The sequence below is a fragment of the Megalobrama amblycephala genome, linkage group LG24, assembly GCF_018812025.1.
Source record: "Megalobrama amblycephala isolate DHTTF-2021 linkage group LG24, ASM1881202v1, whole genome shotgun sequence".
NCBI lineage: Eukaryota > Metazoa > Chordata > Actinopteri > Cypriniformes > Xenocyprididae > Megalobrama > Megalobrama amblycephala.
Window position 1 is genome coordinate 14,569,673 of NC_063067.1, and position 16,189 is coordinate 14,585,861.

At 38.5% G+C, this 16,189-nt stretch overlaps 1 protein-coding gene across 1 annotated transcript in view; it reads left to right on the plus strand.

Annotated features, from left to right (window-relative positions):
* arfgef2 (ADP-ribosylation factor guanine nucleotide-exchange factor 2 (brefeldin A-inhibited)) overlaps window positions 1–13,844 on the plus strand; it is a 33,135-nt gene extending 19,291 nt beyond the window's left edge. Inside the window, exons 26-39 of the mRNA XM_048177423.1 lie at window positions 210–361; window positions 2,197–2,369; window positions 2,496–2,656; window positions 2,739–2,869; window positions 2,974–3,103; window positions 4,026–4,161; window positions 4,398–4,536; window positions 4,914–4,971; window positions 5,186–5,300; window positions 7,184–7,323; window positions 7,546–7,717; window positions 7,820–7,958; window positions 8,315–8,432; window positions 12,288–13,844. Coding sequence (XP_048033380.1) covers window positions 210–361; window positions 2,197–2,369; window positions 2,496–2,656; window positions 2,739–2,869; window positions 2,974–3,103; window positions 4,026–4,161; window positions 4,398–4,536; window positions 4,914–4,971; window positions 5,186–5,300; window positions 7,184–7,323; window positions 7,546–7,717; window positions 7,820–7,958; window positions 8,315–8,432; window positions 12,288–12,452 — 1,929 coding nt within the window. The 3' untranslated portion in view covers window positions 12,453–13,844. The remainder of the gene's footprint in view (window positions 1–209; window positions 362–2,196; window positions 2,370–2,495; window positions 2,657–2,738; window positions 2,870–2,973; window positions 3,104–4,025; window positions 4,162–4,397; window positions 4,537–4,913; window positions 4,972–5,185; window positions 5,301–7,183; window positions 7,324–7,545; window positions 7,718–7,819; window positions 7,959–8,314; window positions 8,433–12,287) is intronic.
* The last annotated feature ends 2,345 nt before the right edge of the window (window positions 13,845–16,189 follow it).

Genomic DNA, 16,189 nt, shown 5'->3' on the forward strand with positions numbered 1-16,189 from the left:
CAGAAAGCAGCTTGGTTTGAAATTGACTTCTGTTGAGCTGTGCATAATACATTGCTACACCATTGACAATAGACAATGGACCTTTTTTGGCAGCAAAATTTTGCCAAAATGTCGCTAATGTGACCGCACCTTAAAGCTGCCAGTGAATTTCTAGGTTTGATAAATCATTAAAACAGCTGTCTGATTGCATTTTATTTCTGGTTTGACAGGTGGGTTGTAATCCTAATGAAGATGTGGCCATCTTTGCAGTGGACTCCCTGAGACAACTTTCAATGAAGTTTCTAGAGAAAGGAGAACTGGCCAATTTCCGCTTCCAAAAGGACTTTTTAAGGCCATTTGAACACATCATGAAGAAGAACAGGTGAGGAGAAAGGAGTTAGAAATGTGAAAGAATGAGGAAACCTGTATGAGTTTCTTTCTTCTGTTGAAAGCAAAAGAAGATATTTTGAAGAATGTTGGTAACCAGACAGTTGACGGTAGCCATTGACTTCCATAGTATTTTTTTCCCCCTTCTATGGAAGTCAATGGGTGCCATCAACTGTCTGGTTACTTAAAGGTGCCATAGAATTGAAAATTGTATTTACCTTGGCACAGTTGAATAATAAGAGTTCTGTACATGGAAATGACATACCGTGAGCCTCAAACACCATTGTTTCCTCCTCCATATGTAAATCTCATGCGTGAAAAACATCACGGAAAAAAGGGCGAATCCCAACATAACACCAACTGTGACGGAACAGTTGGATCATTATTATTTACGCCCCCAAAATTTGCATATACCAGCCCGTGTTCAAGGCAAGCCAGTATTAACGTTGTGGAGCTGCACAGCCGAATCATCAGAAGTTCTGCAGGCATTGTGAAACAAACAAGCAAGCAAGGGCAATAGCGAAAATGGCAGATGGGTCAATAATAACTGTTCATGATCCATGATATCATGATATTTTTAGTGATATTTGTAAATTGTCTTTCTAAATGTTTCGTTAGCATGTTGCTAATGTACTGTTAAATGTGGTTAAAGTTACCATCGTTTCTTACTGTATTCACGGAGACAAGAGCCGTCGTTATTTTCATTTTAAACCCAAAAACGCTTGCAGTCTGTATAATTCAAAAAAACACTTATTCTTTTTGAGTTTCTCCAACAGTGCATAGCTTTAGCCACATTAGCCTTGCAGCACTAGGACTGTGCTCAGAATATCGATACAACGATACATCGTCATGAACTCCTGACGATGCGCGTATCGATACAGCAGCTGCCGTATCGAGTCTGTCTTGCTTTTAAATCTAGCCAATCACGTGATGTCAATTGACGCTAGCAAGCAATGCAAGCAGACATTCACGTTTCTGTGAGCTTTCATTCGTAAATAATCAGCTGTTTTGTCGCGAATGTGAACAGGAAATGCGCTCTCGAACGGAGAAACACGCGATCTCCAAGTCATCGATCAAAGCGTGCTAACGTTTTAGGACAGCTCGATGGTATATAAATCATGCCCGAACGTTAGCGTTTGTCAATCAAGCCAAACCGTCCATTTAGAAACCGAGAAATTTGGAGGCCGATCTCTCAGGTTGACGCGCGAGCTGGCTTGACTTAAGTTTTCGTGAGGATATAGTTTATGGACTGTTTTGATTTCGGTAATTACATCTAGAAAGGTAAAAGCAGTGATGACATATATAATAGAGATATCTGAAAGTGAAACGAAAGTGATATTGGCCTCGTCCAGTGGGGAGGACGCACGAGAGGAGACCTGCGCATTTAATTGGTACTATGTGTATACTGTAATACTGCATTTACAATGCTTATAAGTGGCGTGCACTTTGATCGTGAAAGTGAAAGTGCCCTTTGCGGTCACATCGCATCATTTAAATCTTGTTAACATTAGTTAATGCACTGTAAAAATGCACTGTAAAAAAATTGCAGCCGTTGCGATTTGACAATTGCTCTAGGCCATATCATGATTTCTGTTTTATTTCGATTAATCATGCAGCCCTAACACTGGCTGCCATCAAATGCGGTGCCATCAAAATTCTGTTTGTTAGAGAGACTCGACCGGTCTGAGTCTGACACAGCAGCATTAGCTCAATTAATGGCATGAGTTTGGGGCGGAACTAACTATTTGTCTGACCATTATAAAGATGGACGAAGTGTTCAGAAAACTTATTTGAAGTACTTCTACACTAACTTCCTCATCCTTTCTAAAGGTCGCCCACTATCCGGGACATGGTGATACGTTGTGTGGCCCAAATGGTGAACTCCCAGGCTACTAATATTCGCTCTGGCTGGAAGAACATCTTCTCTGTGTTCCATCAAGCAGCATCAGATCATGATGAGAACATTGTGGACCTTGCGTTTCAGACCACAGGACACATTGTTAGTAAGTACCAGAAATTGCATTTTTTTTTGTGGTTAATTATACATTAACTTGCAGCTTAAATATTTTAAAAAAACAACAACAACAACAAAAAAATCATTCTCATGTCTACTCTTTGTTTCCTCACAGTGACAACATTTCAGCAGCATTTTGCTGCAGCCATTGACTCTTTCCAGGATGCAGTGAAGTGTTTGTCAGAGTTTGTGTGTAATGCTGCATTTCCTGACACCAGTATGGAAGCCATTCGGCTCATCCGCCACTGCGCTAAATACGTGTCTGACAGGCCGCAGGTGAGTGCTGTCACCTCAGTCTTTGTTATCCATGACATCTGAGCTTCAAAGATTGCATTTTAGTCATTCTTCCCCTTTCCAGGCACTGAGGGAATACACTAGTGACGATATGAACGTGGCCCCTGGTGACCGTGTTTGGGTGCGAGGCTGGTTCCCCATCCTGTTTGAGCTTTCCTGCATCATCAACCGCTGCAAACTAGACGTCAGGACCAGGTGGGTCCCCATCATCAACCTTGCTACTCTCTTCATTTATTTAAAAAAAAAAAAAAAAAAAAACTTTTTGGAGCTTATTTAGAGGGTGTGTTTGGGTGTTTCAGGGGTCTGACTGTCATGTTTGAGATCATGAAGAGTTACGGACACACATTTGAGAAGCACTGGTGGCATGACCTCTTTCGGATCATCTTTCGAATATTCGACAACATGAAGCTCCCTGAGCAGCAAACTGAAGTGAGTGTGAATCACAACTTTAATACGACCAACATTGCGCTGCTAATAGTTCACATGATGTAGTTCAACCGTATCAAAGTCCCTTTAAGACTAGTCATTTCACTCGGCGGCCATCTTTGAAACGCCTCTCGGGCTGATATTTCAGTCATGCAAGTGCAGCGCCTGTCTCTTTGAATGGGGAAGCATCAAAATCTCCAAAGCTGTTCACTAATCTTACAATTAAATTTGAAATCTTCTTATGTTAAAATATCATTAAAAAGGCTTATTTTTCAATCTGGACCAGCCAATGCGCATGTGCAGTCCTAAGCACGCGTCTCAGAACATATATATTATATTTCTATATCAAACAGAGCTTCTAATGACAACTGCAGTGGCACAATGACTTTATCAATCAGTGATTGGCTCTTTTATTTAGAAGGCGGGACTTATTCCGCCATATTGCGCGTTCCATTTTCTCCCATTCATGCTAATATGCGTGCACTGTCTTTCTATATATAAGTCTTTGACTGTATTCAAAATGCTTTAGCTTTTCCCATAAATAGCTACTTTTTTCCCATAGCAGTATAACAGGACAAAATCTTACATCATTGTTTTTGTCACATTATTTTGTCTATGCAGCCTTGCAACTGAGCGAGCTGAAGTAATAATCAAACATACTTCACTAGCATGTCTGCTAGAGTAGTAGCTTTAGAGTCTGTTGGTTCAGTAAATTCATTATAATGAACTGATTAAAAAAAAAGGTTTACTGATTCATTTTAATCATCACTCATTTGTGTTCCCCGTGCAGCAGTTTTATTTCTTTATTTTTGTGGCAAAAGGATGTTTGCAGTTTGGTTATATAAATGCAGATTTTTAATTTGATTTGTTTTGCGTATTAATTTTTTGCTTTCTTTTGATTTTCTGTCTTTTTTTTCTTTCATAGAAAACTGAGTGGATGACGACAACATGTAACCACGCCCTCTACGCTATCTGTGACGTGTTCACACAATTTTACGAGCCTCTCAGCGAGGTGCTGTTGGCGGATATTTTTGCACAGCTGCAGTGGTGTGTAAAACAAGGTGGGGATTTTGCTAATCTGTTGGGCTAATCATAAGGGAGAGTTTGTGAATTTTAAGACCTGCCCTGCTACTTGCTGTACATCATTCCAGATGGACATTTCAAATGTGACACTTACACATGTCACATTTGGAATAACATATTGGCTCAGTGGGTGGTAGTGTTTTAAATCATCAGGGTGTGGTGATTCAAGGAAAGTGTTAGTGTGTTACACTCAGAACTCCACCTCTGTTCTTAGATAATGAGCAGCTGGCACGGTCAGGCACAAACTGTCTCGAGAACCTGGTGATCCTTAACGGGGAGAAGTTCAGTCCGGAGGTGTGGGACGTCACCTGCGCCTGCATGCTGGATATCTTCCAGACCACCAGCCCTCATGCGTATGACACTCTTGCACACCACCATCTGTTTCAGTGACACTTAACGGCCTTCCATCTGCATGTGTTTTGATTAGAGTTGTCAATCGATTAAAAAAAAATCTAATTCTCAAAAAAAAAAACAATTACATGGTATGCTAATTATTGAGTCTACATAAATGCAAATCACACTACATAATTGTTAGTATTTTTCTAGCTTAATCTGAAAGGGTTTCCACTTTTTTTTGGTCGTTAAGATGCGCCAACATATTTTAAACTCTTGACAAGTGTTGACATGACCGTTGATATTGAAATCAGAGCATTTTTGAACAGACTCAAGCTCTTGTAGCTTTGCTTATGAAATGCTCTCTCAGTTTTGGTTTTGACTTTGCTCTTAACAGCTTGCTGACATGGCGACCAGCTGGACAGGAAGAGGAGGTGGGAGAAGGGAAACACATGGTGAGATCACAAACACATAGATAAATAAATATTGTGAATACACACAAAGATAATAAGCCATAATCAAGCACCTCTAAGCCCTTATTCTGTTATACATTGTTGTCCTACCCTTCTGCTAACACTGTCACACCCACCAGACTTTGCTTGCTATTTATAGTATACATTTGCATATTAGGCTCTGGTTTCATATGTATCTGTGTTTGTCACTGTATAGGATGTTGAGGTGGATTCTCTGTCGCAGAGCAGCTATGAGAGGACTCTGTCAGAGAGAGGCCATAGTCAAATGTCCACTGCCAGTGATGAAACCTGGAAAGGAAGGTCCCACACCAGTACGTACAGCTGCAGTGCCTCTCTCTCTTTTATGGTGATTCTTGTGAAAATGATTGATTCACACACTAACATTTTTTTTTTTTTAATTCAGCAAGGATGTACTAAATTGACCAAAAGTGACAGAAAATAAATTTGTTAAAAAGTTTTCTATTTCAAAAACATGCTGTTCTTTTGAACTTTCTATTCATCAAAGAATCCTGCAAAAAATATATCGGTTTCCACAAAAGTACTGTTTTCAACATTTATGATAAATAAGAAATGTTTCTTGAGCATCAAATCAGCATATCAGAATTATTTATGAAGGATCACGTGACACTAAAGACTGGAGAAATGATGCTGAAAATTCAGCTTTGACATCACAGGAATAAAGGGTTAGTTCACCCAAAAATGAAAATTCTGTCATTTATTACTCACCCGCAAGACCTTCATTAATCTTCAGAACACAAATTAAGATATTTTTGTTGAAATCCGATGGCTCAGTGAGGCCTCCATAGCCAGCAATGACATTTCCTCTCTCAAGATCCATAAAGGTACTAAAAACATATTTAAATCAGTTCATGTGAGTACAGTGATTCAATATTAATATTATAAAGCGATGAGAATATTTTTGGAGCGCCAAAAAAAACCCAAAATAACGACTTATTTAGTGATGGCCGATTTCAAAACACTGCTTCAGGAAGCTTCGGAGCACAAATGAATCAGTGTGTCGAATCATGATTCAGATCGCGTGTCAAACTGCCAATGGCTGAAATCACGTGATCGCGCTCCGAACAGCAGATTCGATACACTGATTAATTTATGATCCGAATCTTCCTGAAGCAGTGTTTTGAAATCGGCCATCACTAAATAAGTCCTCATTTAGTTTTTTTTTGGTGCACCAAAAATATTCTCATCGCTTTATAATATTAATATTGAACCACTGTACTCACATGAACCGATTTAAATGTTTTTAGTACCTTTATGGATCTTGAGAGAGGAAGTGTCATTGCTCACTATGGAGGCCTCACTGAGCCATCGGATTTAAACTAAAATATCTTAATTTGTGTTCCGAAGATTAACGAAGGTTTTACGGGTGTGGAACGACATGAGGGTAAGTAATAATGACAGAATTTTCATTTTTGGGTGAACTAACCCTATAAGTTCATTTTAAAATGTTTTTTAAAATAATTTTTAAATTCTAATAATATTTCACAACATTAGTATTTTTACTTTATTTTTGATCAAATAAATGCAGACTTCTTTCAAAAACTTTTTTTTTTTTTAAAACTACCGACCCAAAATGTTTGAACTCTAAAATAAAATTAAAAAAGTATATATATAAAAATTTTCCTAAAGAAAATTAAGCCTCAATTTCCCCATTACCATAATGCAAAATAACCCTAATGAAAAAACCCTTTGGAGTTTTCATGAGGTTTGCCCCTCGTACTGAGAAACCACCTTATGACTTCATCAGTTTCCTAGTTTTCCGCAGAACTTCGTAGTGTGCCACACTCGCCTACATTGTCTGAAGTATAAAGATGTCTGATAAGCTGCCCACGAAACAACATCATCACCAACAGCCACATTCTCATTGAACTATGTGACCTCTTCCTCTTTTAAAGTCATCATGAAACGGAAGTCACAACTTTTGTTTCCTATTGTGGAATTTATCTAAGTGATACTGCTTATTGAATTTAATTGTTATTGAAAAAATTGTATGGCGAGACTTCGTTTTGGTTATCGAGATTTGGTTGGAACACATAATTGCAAACTAAACGGAGGCTGATCTGAACATGGATTAAAACTCCATTGGGCAACCTTGTTGCCCAGCTCTCGAGCCAGTCACCTTTCTGTCCAGAGTTCTCTTTCCTAACATGTTACTCTCTTACATGTTCTGTTCTAGGAGTCTCGGACCACAGGCTGTTTGCAGGGCTGCTTATAAAGTGCGTCGTACAGCTGGAGTTGATTCAGACCATAGACAACATTGTATTCTACCCAGCTACCAGCAAGAGGGAGGATGCTGAGAATATGGCTGCTGCTCAGGTTTGTTCACTTAACCCAAGTCCATCTTTATAAATTATAACTGATAATTGACATGAACGCATTGAAAATACAATTAATAAACAGCCCCTTATGGTGTTGACAAAATACAGAGCCGCACTGAAACGGATACACTTTGATTTGCAGAAATCAGCCAAGGAGCAGTTTAGTTCTTGCTTGCCAACTTTAAGTGTCTTTTGTTCCGTCTCATGTTTTTCCCAATAGCGAGATGCACTTGAGCAAGCAGAAGAGGGAGAGACGGAGCCCGATCAGGGCATGTACAGACACCTGTCGTCACAGCACCTCTTCAAACTGCTTGACTGCCTCCTTGAGTCCCACAGGTTTGCTAAGGACTTTAACTCCAACAATGAGCAGAGGACAGCGCTCTGGAGAGCAGGTCTGGGCTCTTTTATTTCCTCGTCTGGGTTGCGGTAATGCTGTCATATATAGGAAACTGTCTTTTTTTATTATGCGTGTCTTTTATTAATCTTGCATGTAGGTTTTAAGGGGAAGTCAAAACCGAATCTTCTAAAGCAGGAGACCAGCAGTCTGGCTTGCAGTCTGAGGATCCTCTTTCGCATGTACTCCGACACGCAGCTGCAAGACTCCTGGCCAGACATCCAAACACGCCTTTTGCAGTGAGTGCAGCCGTCTGCCTCATTCATTAATCACGCCCGCTCACCAAGCTCAACACAAAGACTGCTGGCTTTATACAATGCTACGTGCTCAGATGCACCTATTAATTGAAGAAATTGCACTTGAGTTCAGTGAATATTATTCTATGATTATTTAGATTATATTGACATTCTTAACAATTAGAAAGCATTAAATATAGATGGTACACTCATTATAATATGCATACAAATCAGATGTAAGTGGGAACTATTTTATGTAAAACACTGAGTGATGAGTCACATAATCAAGTTGTCAGATTTACATGTGCTGTACGGGACGGTTTTGGGACAGTAACGATGTGTGTGTGTGTTTGATTTAGAGTGTGTAGTGAAGCCCTGGCTTACTTCATCAGTCTTACCTCAGAGAGCCACCGGGAAGCCTGGACGAGCCTCCTGCTGCTGCTCCTCACCCGGACACTCAGACTGCCTGATGACAAAGTAATGACATGCATAAACAAACACACCCTCTCACTGAACCAGAACATTGGATGCAGCGCCCAAAATGAACTTTTTGCCTCACGTGCCAATAAGTATTTCTTACCAGCTTTTTTTTTTTATTTATTTTTTTATTAAAATGATAACAATACTTATTTTTTATTTAAATAAATTATTCAGCTATTTTTTCTTAAAAATTTGTGGCAAACAGCACAGGTCATTGTGTTAAAGCACCCACACACTACAAAATAATCAGGCTGATTTTGGGCCTAATTCTCCCCTTCCGACAATCCTAGGTAAAGTCCCGATTATCTTAATGGTTCTTTAGATTTTCCTGTTGTGTGATGTGTGTTAAGAGTGATTGAATCTGAAGAACATCTGAGCTACACCGATCTCGAATCGTAAATATCTAACATGTTGAATGTTTATGATCACAGATCTTGTTGTGTGGGGCGAATCCCGAGGACAAACGTGCACACAGTCTGCAGATTGTCACGTGGAACGAAATTATACCAAATCAGAAAGTGACGGAAGCATAATAACAACTTTATCCAAACCTTTTTTCTTTTTTTTTTCACAAAGTTTCTGTAAAAAGCAGTCCACACACTATTATCGCCATTTCTTCTTGTCCGTTGTCCGCCATATTTGACAGCGTTGGGATTTTGCAAGATTTCCCTTGTTCACAGTCGGGATTCTGGTTGCTTGTGAATGGAATCTTTTAGTGTGGTGTGAGCTGTCTTGGTCACATCACGGCACTCCTTTTTTTAAATCTATGATTTTTTTGGTAACACTTCAGTATGGGGAACAATTATCACTTTTAACTAGTTGCTTATTAGCTTGCATATTGGCTGTTTATTAGTACTTATAAAGCACATATTAATGCCTTATTCTCCACGGCCATATTCTACATCCTTAAATCTTACCCAATACTTAACTTAACCACTACAACAACTAACTTACTTACTTTTAATAAGCAGTAAATTAGGAGTTTATTGAGGGAAAAGTAATAGTTAATAGTGAATATGTGTTCCCCATACTAAAGTGTTACCATTTTTTTTTATCGTCATGTTTGTGGTCTCTCAGATTTTGAAATTCTGATGAGATTTTAAAAATCTTTTAGTGTGGGCAAGCCTTTACTAGCAGCATCTCCTGAGATAAGTCTCAGTCTCTGTTAAAGGGTTAGTTCACCCAAAAATGAAAATTCTGTCATTAATTACTCACCCTCATGCCGTTCCACACCCGTAAGACCTTCGTTCATCTTCGGAACACAAATTAAGATATTTTAGTTGAAATCCGATGGCTCCGTAAGGCCTCTATAAGGAGCAATGACATTTCCTCTCTCAAGATCCATTAATGTATTAAAACCATATTTAAATCAGTTCATGTGAGTACAGTGGTTCAATATTAATATTATAAAGCGACGAGAATATTTTTGGTGTGCAAAAAAAACCAAAATAACGACTTATTTAGTGATGGCCGATTTTCAAAACAATGCTTCAGGAAGCTTCGGAGCATTAATGAATCAGTGTATCGAATCTGCTGTTCGGAGCGCCAAAGTCACGTGATTTCAGCCGTTGGCAGTTTGACATGCGATCTGAATCATGATTCGATACACTGATTCATTTGTGCTCCGGTGCTTCCTGAAGCAGTGTTTTGAAATCGGCCATCACTAAATAAGTCATTATTTTGTTTTTTTTGGCGCTCCAAAAATATTCTCGTCGCTTTATAATATTAATATTGAACCACTGTACTCACATGAACCGATTTAAATATGTTATTAGTACCTTTATGGATCTTGAGAGAGGAAGTGTCATTGCTCCCTATGGAGGCCTCACAGAGCCATCGGATTTCAACTAAAATATCTTAATTTGTGTTCTGAAGATTAACGAAGGTCTTACGGGTGTGGAACGACATGAGGTAAGTAATAAATGACAGAATTTTCATTTTTGGGTGAACTAACCCTTTAATGGTGCAGTAAGTGAGTTCTGAGAAATGCTGTTGAAAAATTAAATCAACACCTAAACAATTTTGTGAATATTTGCTAGATGTCTGTTCTGTTTGTGCTGGGAAAAAAATGTGTTTGTACATAGTCCTGACTGTGCAAATAGGAGGAAAAACAAAGTGGATTGGACTGATCAACAGAGTACCAAAACACTCTTGTAGCCAATCAGCAATAGGGGGCGTATACACTCATGATGGGGGAGGAGAGAGAGTGAATAAGTGGGGCTGTAGAAAGAAATAGCTGAGACATTACCAGAGTTAAAGGTCAGAGGAATATAATTGGAAGGGTTACGATCAGGCTAGAGCTAGGATCTGCATTAATATTGAATTAATTTCTGCTTGATGTGCAGGTGACATTGGTTTTGCTGTGTTTCACCGATCCAAGATACGCTGTTGTATGCTGCTGTTGTTGTTGAATCACAGCTGATTCATCCATACTCGATGTGATGTCTGATGCGTCAGCTGGTTGCCTGTATTGCATAATAGTGCTGGGACAATACATCGATTCTTGATACAATGATTCTGGATCGATTCTGATTTTCCGAATGTATTGCAATTCTCTCTCAAATCGATTCTGAGCTTAGTTTTTAACAGCAGAATAGCAGATGACGCACACTCAAATGTTCACAAAGAGGAGTCATGTAAGAGGGTTAAATAAACTTGGACCTCGGCTCAGAATGCTTTTATGACGCAAAATTATTGTAAGCACAGCCCACTGCGAAACACCCTTGTAATTCACTTCAACCTTTGAATGATTATTTTAGGTTTAAGTGGTGTGTGTGTGTGCGTAAAGGAACCGGAAGCATCCAGAGTATGGCTAAGCCCGAAAACTAAGTTAGTTAAAAAATAAGCTTGATTCATGACACTTTGGGAAAATATCAGAATCGATCCAGAAAAATTGTATCACAAATTGAGAATCAATGTATCGTCCCAGCCCTATTGCAGAGCGTGTTTGTTATTTTGGGGGCGGAGCAATGAAGGGAGGGGTGTGCTTGTTTGGGTGTCGATTTTTAATATCAATAGTGTTTCTCAGAAATCACTTACTGTACCTTTAATTTGTATGTGAAGATGCATTGTGATTTTTTTTTTTTTTTTTTTTTTTCCCCATTATATATTGACTTAATGTGAGGAATAGTGTCGCCACAAGGAGTTTTCAAATCCTAAATAGATGTGTGATGGTACATTTTCCCCTGAGCTCAAAGTTAGAAGAAGTGAGTCACAGCAACACAGTTTGATTTAAATCTCTTATCTTACAGTTCAACTCGAGGTCACTGACTAGAAGGTTAAAAATAGTATGCTTTTTATCTGTCATGTTGAGTAGACATCCGGTTGGGTTCGGCCACTTGATCTTGCTTTTATATTATGTTAAATATTGACACATCCAATGTGAGAATGAGAAAAAAACAGACTGTAAAATTAGTGCCCTTATTAACCTTACAGGTGGGCTGATAATTAACCCGATGGGTGTTATTTCCTGTAGGAAAAGACAATGTTTTGGATATCTCTTATCCTTCAGGGGTCTGAGTTAAGGCTTTTATTACAGGAAACACCCCGCTGAAATGCCAGCTTGTCAATGTGATGACCTTTATATGTAAAAGAGACCTGTGCTATTACGCAGTCAGACCACTGGCAGCCCTGGGGAACTTCCCTGTCCTTAACTATAATATACTTTTCCATTCATCGCTATTGATAACATCAGGCGTTCCCAGCGGCGTTCCACTCCAGACTGACACTCCACCAAAAGGTCTTTAGGGAAACCCCTAAACGAAAAGATTTGTCAAGTTAAAATTAAATTTAAAAATAAAATGGCTTAAAGCATCTTTCAATGAACGTCTAACGCTGTCATTTCTCCCTCAGTTCAAGCCTCATGCCTCCTGCTACTACCACCATCTGTGTGAGATGATGCAGTTCGACCTCATTCCGGAGCTTCGTGCTGCTTTGCGGCGATTTTTCCTCCGCATCGGTTCCGTCTTCCACATCGCCGCTCCCGAATTGGGCCGAGCGCAGCCTTCGTCGTCATAAAGTAGATGAGAACTGGGAACGCAGCTCTGAGATGAACTAAGAAAAAGGCGGGGCTGTAAAGTGGATGGATGGTCAGAGCGTATAAGCCTCTCCTGTACAGGAACACAGAATGACTGCGTGTGACTGTCCAGTACTCTCCTCTGCCAGTCCTGACTCATCAGCCGTCGGTCGCTCCCCTATGAGAGAACAGCAGGGTGACGCTTCTGCTGTGTCATCCGTCTGTTGTTAGTCATATTTGTTTATTTTTATTTTGACTCTTTTTTTTCTGGATGGCTGCGACAATAATTTATTACCAGTACTGCTGTATATCTGGTTTCTGAATCGTCTGTTGATTTCATTTTGTTGGCTGTTAAATTTTAAAGGCTGAACAAATATAGACATCTCAAAAACATACAAACACGAGATCCTCCCTTGTTATTAAGAGCTTCTAAGTGACACCCAGTGTGCAATGAGCTTGTGCCAGTGAACAATGGTATATTTGTTAGTGATTGGTCCAAAAAAAAAGCCCATTATCATTGATTCATCACACAATTAATCGATCATCTCTGATTCAAATTCAGTCAAGCAAGAGGTTTTTGCATTTAAAATGCTTTTAGTTTGGGGTAAAAGACTTGAATTTGGTTTCGGTGTGTTCACACTAAGAATGTAACGGTTGCTTTTAAAGCGTTTGGTGTTTATTTTACATGTGTGGGAACTCACGCTTGTTAATCCAGAGCAGGCAGACACTACCATTCCTTACATGCCACACACACCATGCTCATTTGGTTTCCATCGCATTGATTTTTGAGAGGTCTGTTAGTTCTACATTCTGATTTTTGTTTGTTCATATTTATCATTGAAATCTTAAGACATCTAATGAATATTATTTTAGTGCACTAAAGTTGCTTTTTTTTTTGCTTTTTTTTTAATCTTTCATTTTTTTGTGAGTGCTGTTCGCTCTTGATTCGGAGTCTGACTGAATTGGCAAGTTTACGCGATCGATGCCAGTCACTGACATCATTTATCAAAAAATGAGTGAAGGGGGAGAAATACAGGAACAAAAATGTACTGTATAATCCAGGTATATCTTCATTAAACCCAAGCAGCATATGGCTTAGTAGTGTATTACCAGTGTAGATTCAAATCCCAATTCATTTTCATTAAGGATGTATTTCATTCTTGAAGTGCATTTAAATATTTTCTGAAAAGCATTCCTTCCCTTGCAACTATGGATGTCTACTTTGCCTCCCTCGAGACTGGGAAATATAAATATATATAGTATATGAATAAATACAATGTGTAAAGTTTTCATGTAAAATATACAGAATAATGTTCAACTCTATACATATTGTGATGTAATCTTAAAAGCATTTGGTGAAGTAATCAATAAAGTTTGAATTCTGAGCCATTGAATATTCTACTAGATTTTCTTTTATAATTTTTTTGGACATTATATTTGCATTACCTTTATATTTTGGCAATACCATAAGACACCCCAGGTGAATAGGGTAAAAAAAATAACTAATAGATATCACCATACTTCCCCAGCTGATTGATTACATTAAAAATTACAACAAAAAAAGGCAAGTTTTCAAAAATGTTTAAATATGCAAATGAGGCATTATCTGATTAAATATGCGCTAATTTGCATACATTTCTAGAACAAAAATCTAAAAATTGGATGACGTCAAGTTCAAAATTCTCAGTTAATTTTTGGGACATATTAAATTCAAAGGTTTTTACAGAGGGAATTTTGGATATCTCTTTTTATCACTTTATAAATCAGAAAATACTATCCACAGCCAGAAAAAAAATAATTTCCACCATTTTTTTAGGAATAAAATGTTGTATAAAATCAGGCAAATTATATATCAACAAATCCCTCTGTAAAAACCTTCATAAAATAGACTGTAAAGTTTGGTATATGTATAAGTTCTGCTGAAGTGGAGATTTCTGACTTAGAGCAAGAGAAAAAAATCATTTTGAGAAAACAGCCTTTAAAGGGATAGTTCACCCAAAAATAAAAATTCTCTCATTTACTCAGCCTCACATAGTTCCAAACCTGTATACATTTCTTTGTTCTGCTGAACACGAAGGAAGATATTTGAAAGAATTTCAGTAACTAAACCCTCCATTTACTGCCATAGTAGGAAAAATAAGTACTATGGTAGTCAATGTGGGGGGCAAGATCTGTTTGGTTTCTGACATTCTTCCAAATATCTTCCTTTGTGTTCAGCAGAACAAAGAAATTCATACAGGTTTGGAACAACTTGAGGCTGAGTAAATGATGAGAGAATTTTTATTTTTGGGTGAACTATCCCTTTAAAGATATTTACTGTAATTGAAATCTACAGACGCATAAAGATAAAGTGCTATAAAATATACACTTAAATCACCAGTCTGAAAAAACACTTTACGAAAAGCCAAAAAGCGCAAAATCTCAAAATTGACAGGTGCCTGAAAAAACAGTGTTTTGCCTGTAGTGTCCCCTAAAATGAGGGATAATTTTGATATTAGAAGATTTGTACTCATTTGAATACGCCACATGATGTCGCTGTAACGATTAAAGGCATAACGCGAGCGTTTTGGGGTAACAAAGGTTACCATAGTAATTCTGCCACTCTTTGTTTACTGAGCTCGAGCCGTTTACGGTTAATAACATTTAACGTACATTCATAACGCCAGTTAAGTATGTATATGAAAGTATGTATATAAAATTATTAGGAGGACTTTATATCAGTCATTTAAACACATAATGTGTAAAAGTTGCGAGCTCGTTAAGATTTAGTCTTCAGTATTGAGTAGCAGTTACCCTGAATGGCGCGTCTCAACATTTTTAAAAATATCTACCAAAAAGAGTTGCTTTTCAAATGATTTTAAGCTTTAATTAACGGACTTTGGAGTGAATAAAATAGTTACTCCAGTCAGTCCTCATATGTAGCTGCTGTAATAAATGAATAGGCCCTTGGTTTAAAGAGCAGAGCACTGAAGGGGCGGAACTGAGCGCTGCTGGATGTTCTGAGCACTGAATGCGCTGCTGACAGCGGCTCTACACCGACTGCACTCTGACCGAGGAGAAACACACCGAAATCGATCATGCGGGAGATCAGGAATTTGCCTTTCCAAATATCCGAGTAAGTACCAAAGGTCTGTGATGCGGTTTGAAATGGGAGCTTTATCTTCCAAACGATTCAGTGTTTCCCTGTACAGCCTGTCTATCTTCCATGACGCTAGCTACACGGCTAACTAGCCGAAGGGGGGAAAGATTGACGTAGTTGGCTTGGATTTTACAGGAAATGCATTCTTGGCTAGCAAGAACCATACATTATATAGGTCTTGATATTAATTTGCTCTCTTGCTAGTGTTTCTGTGACTTTAACGCGTGCAGAAACGCAGTAAATGCATTGCATTCATTCTTAAATAAAGCATAAACGGGTGTTTAATTTACTTACATACGTAAGTCATTCATGCTAGTTGTATGCAGATGACCGATAAAAGATGTAGAAATTATAATATAATCTACATCCAGTGTTTCCCCTCAGCATAGACAGTGCGATAGTTGGAAAGCTCTCGCGCTCTGCCTTTGATCAGCGGCAATGTTTGCCTAATAATTCTAGATTTGGTCCTTTATATGTGCGTTTTCTGGTGATTCCGTGCGATTACTCCTCTGAAAGTGATACGTGTTGCGGTTGCTCGCCCAACAGAACTGACTGGTTGTTTCCGCTCGGCCTCTGTAATGGGCCCTCTAGAATGGAGCC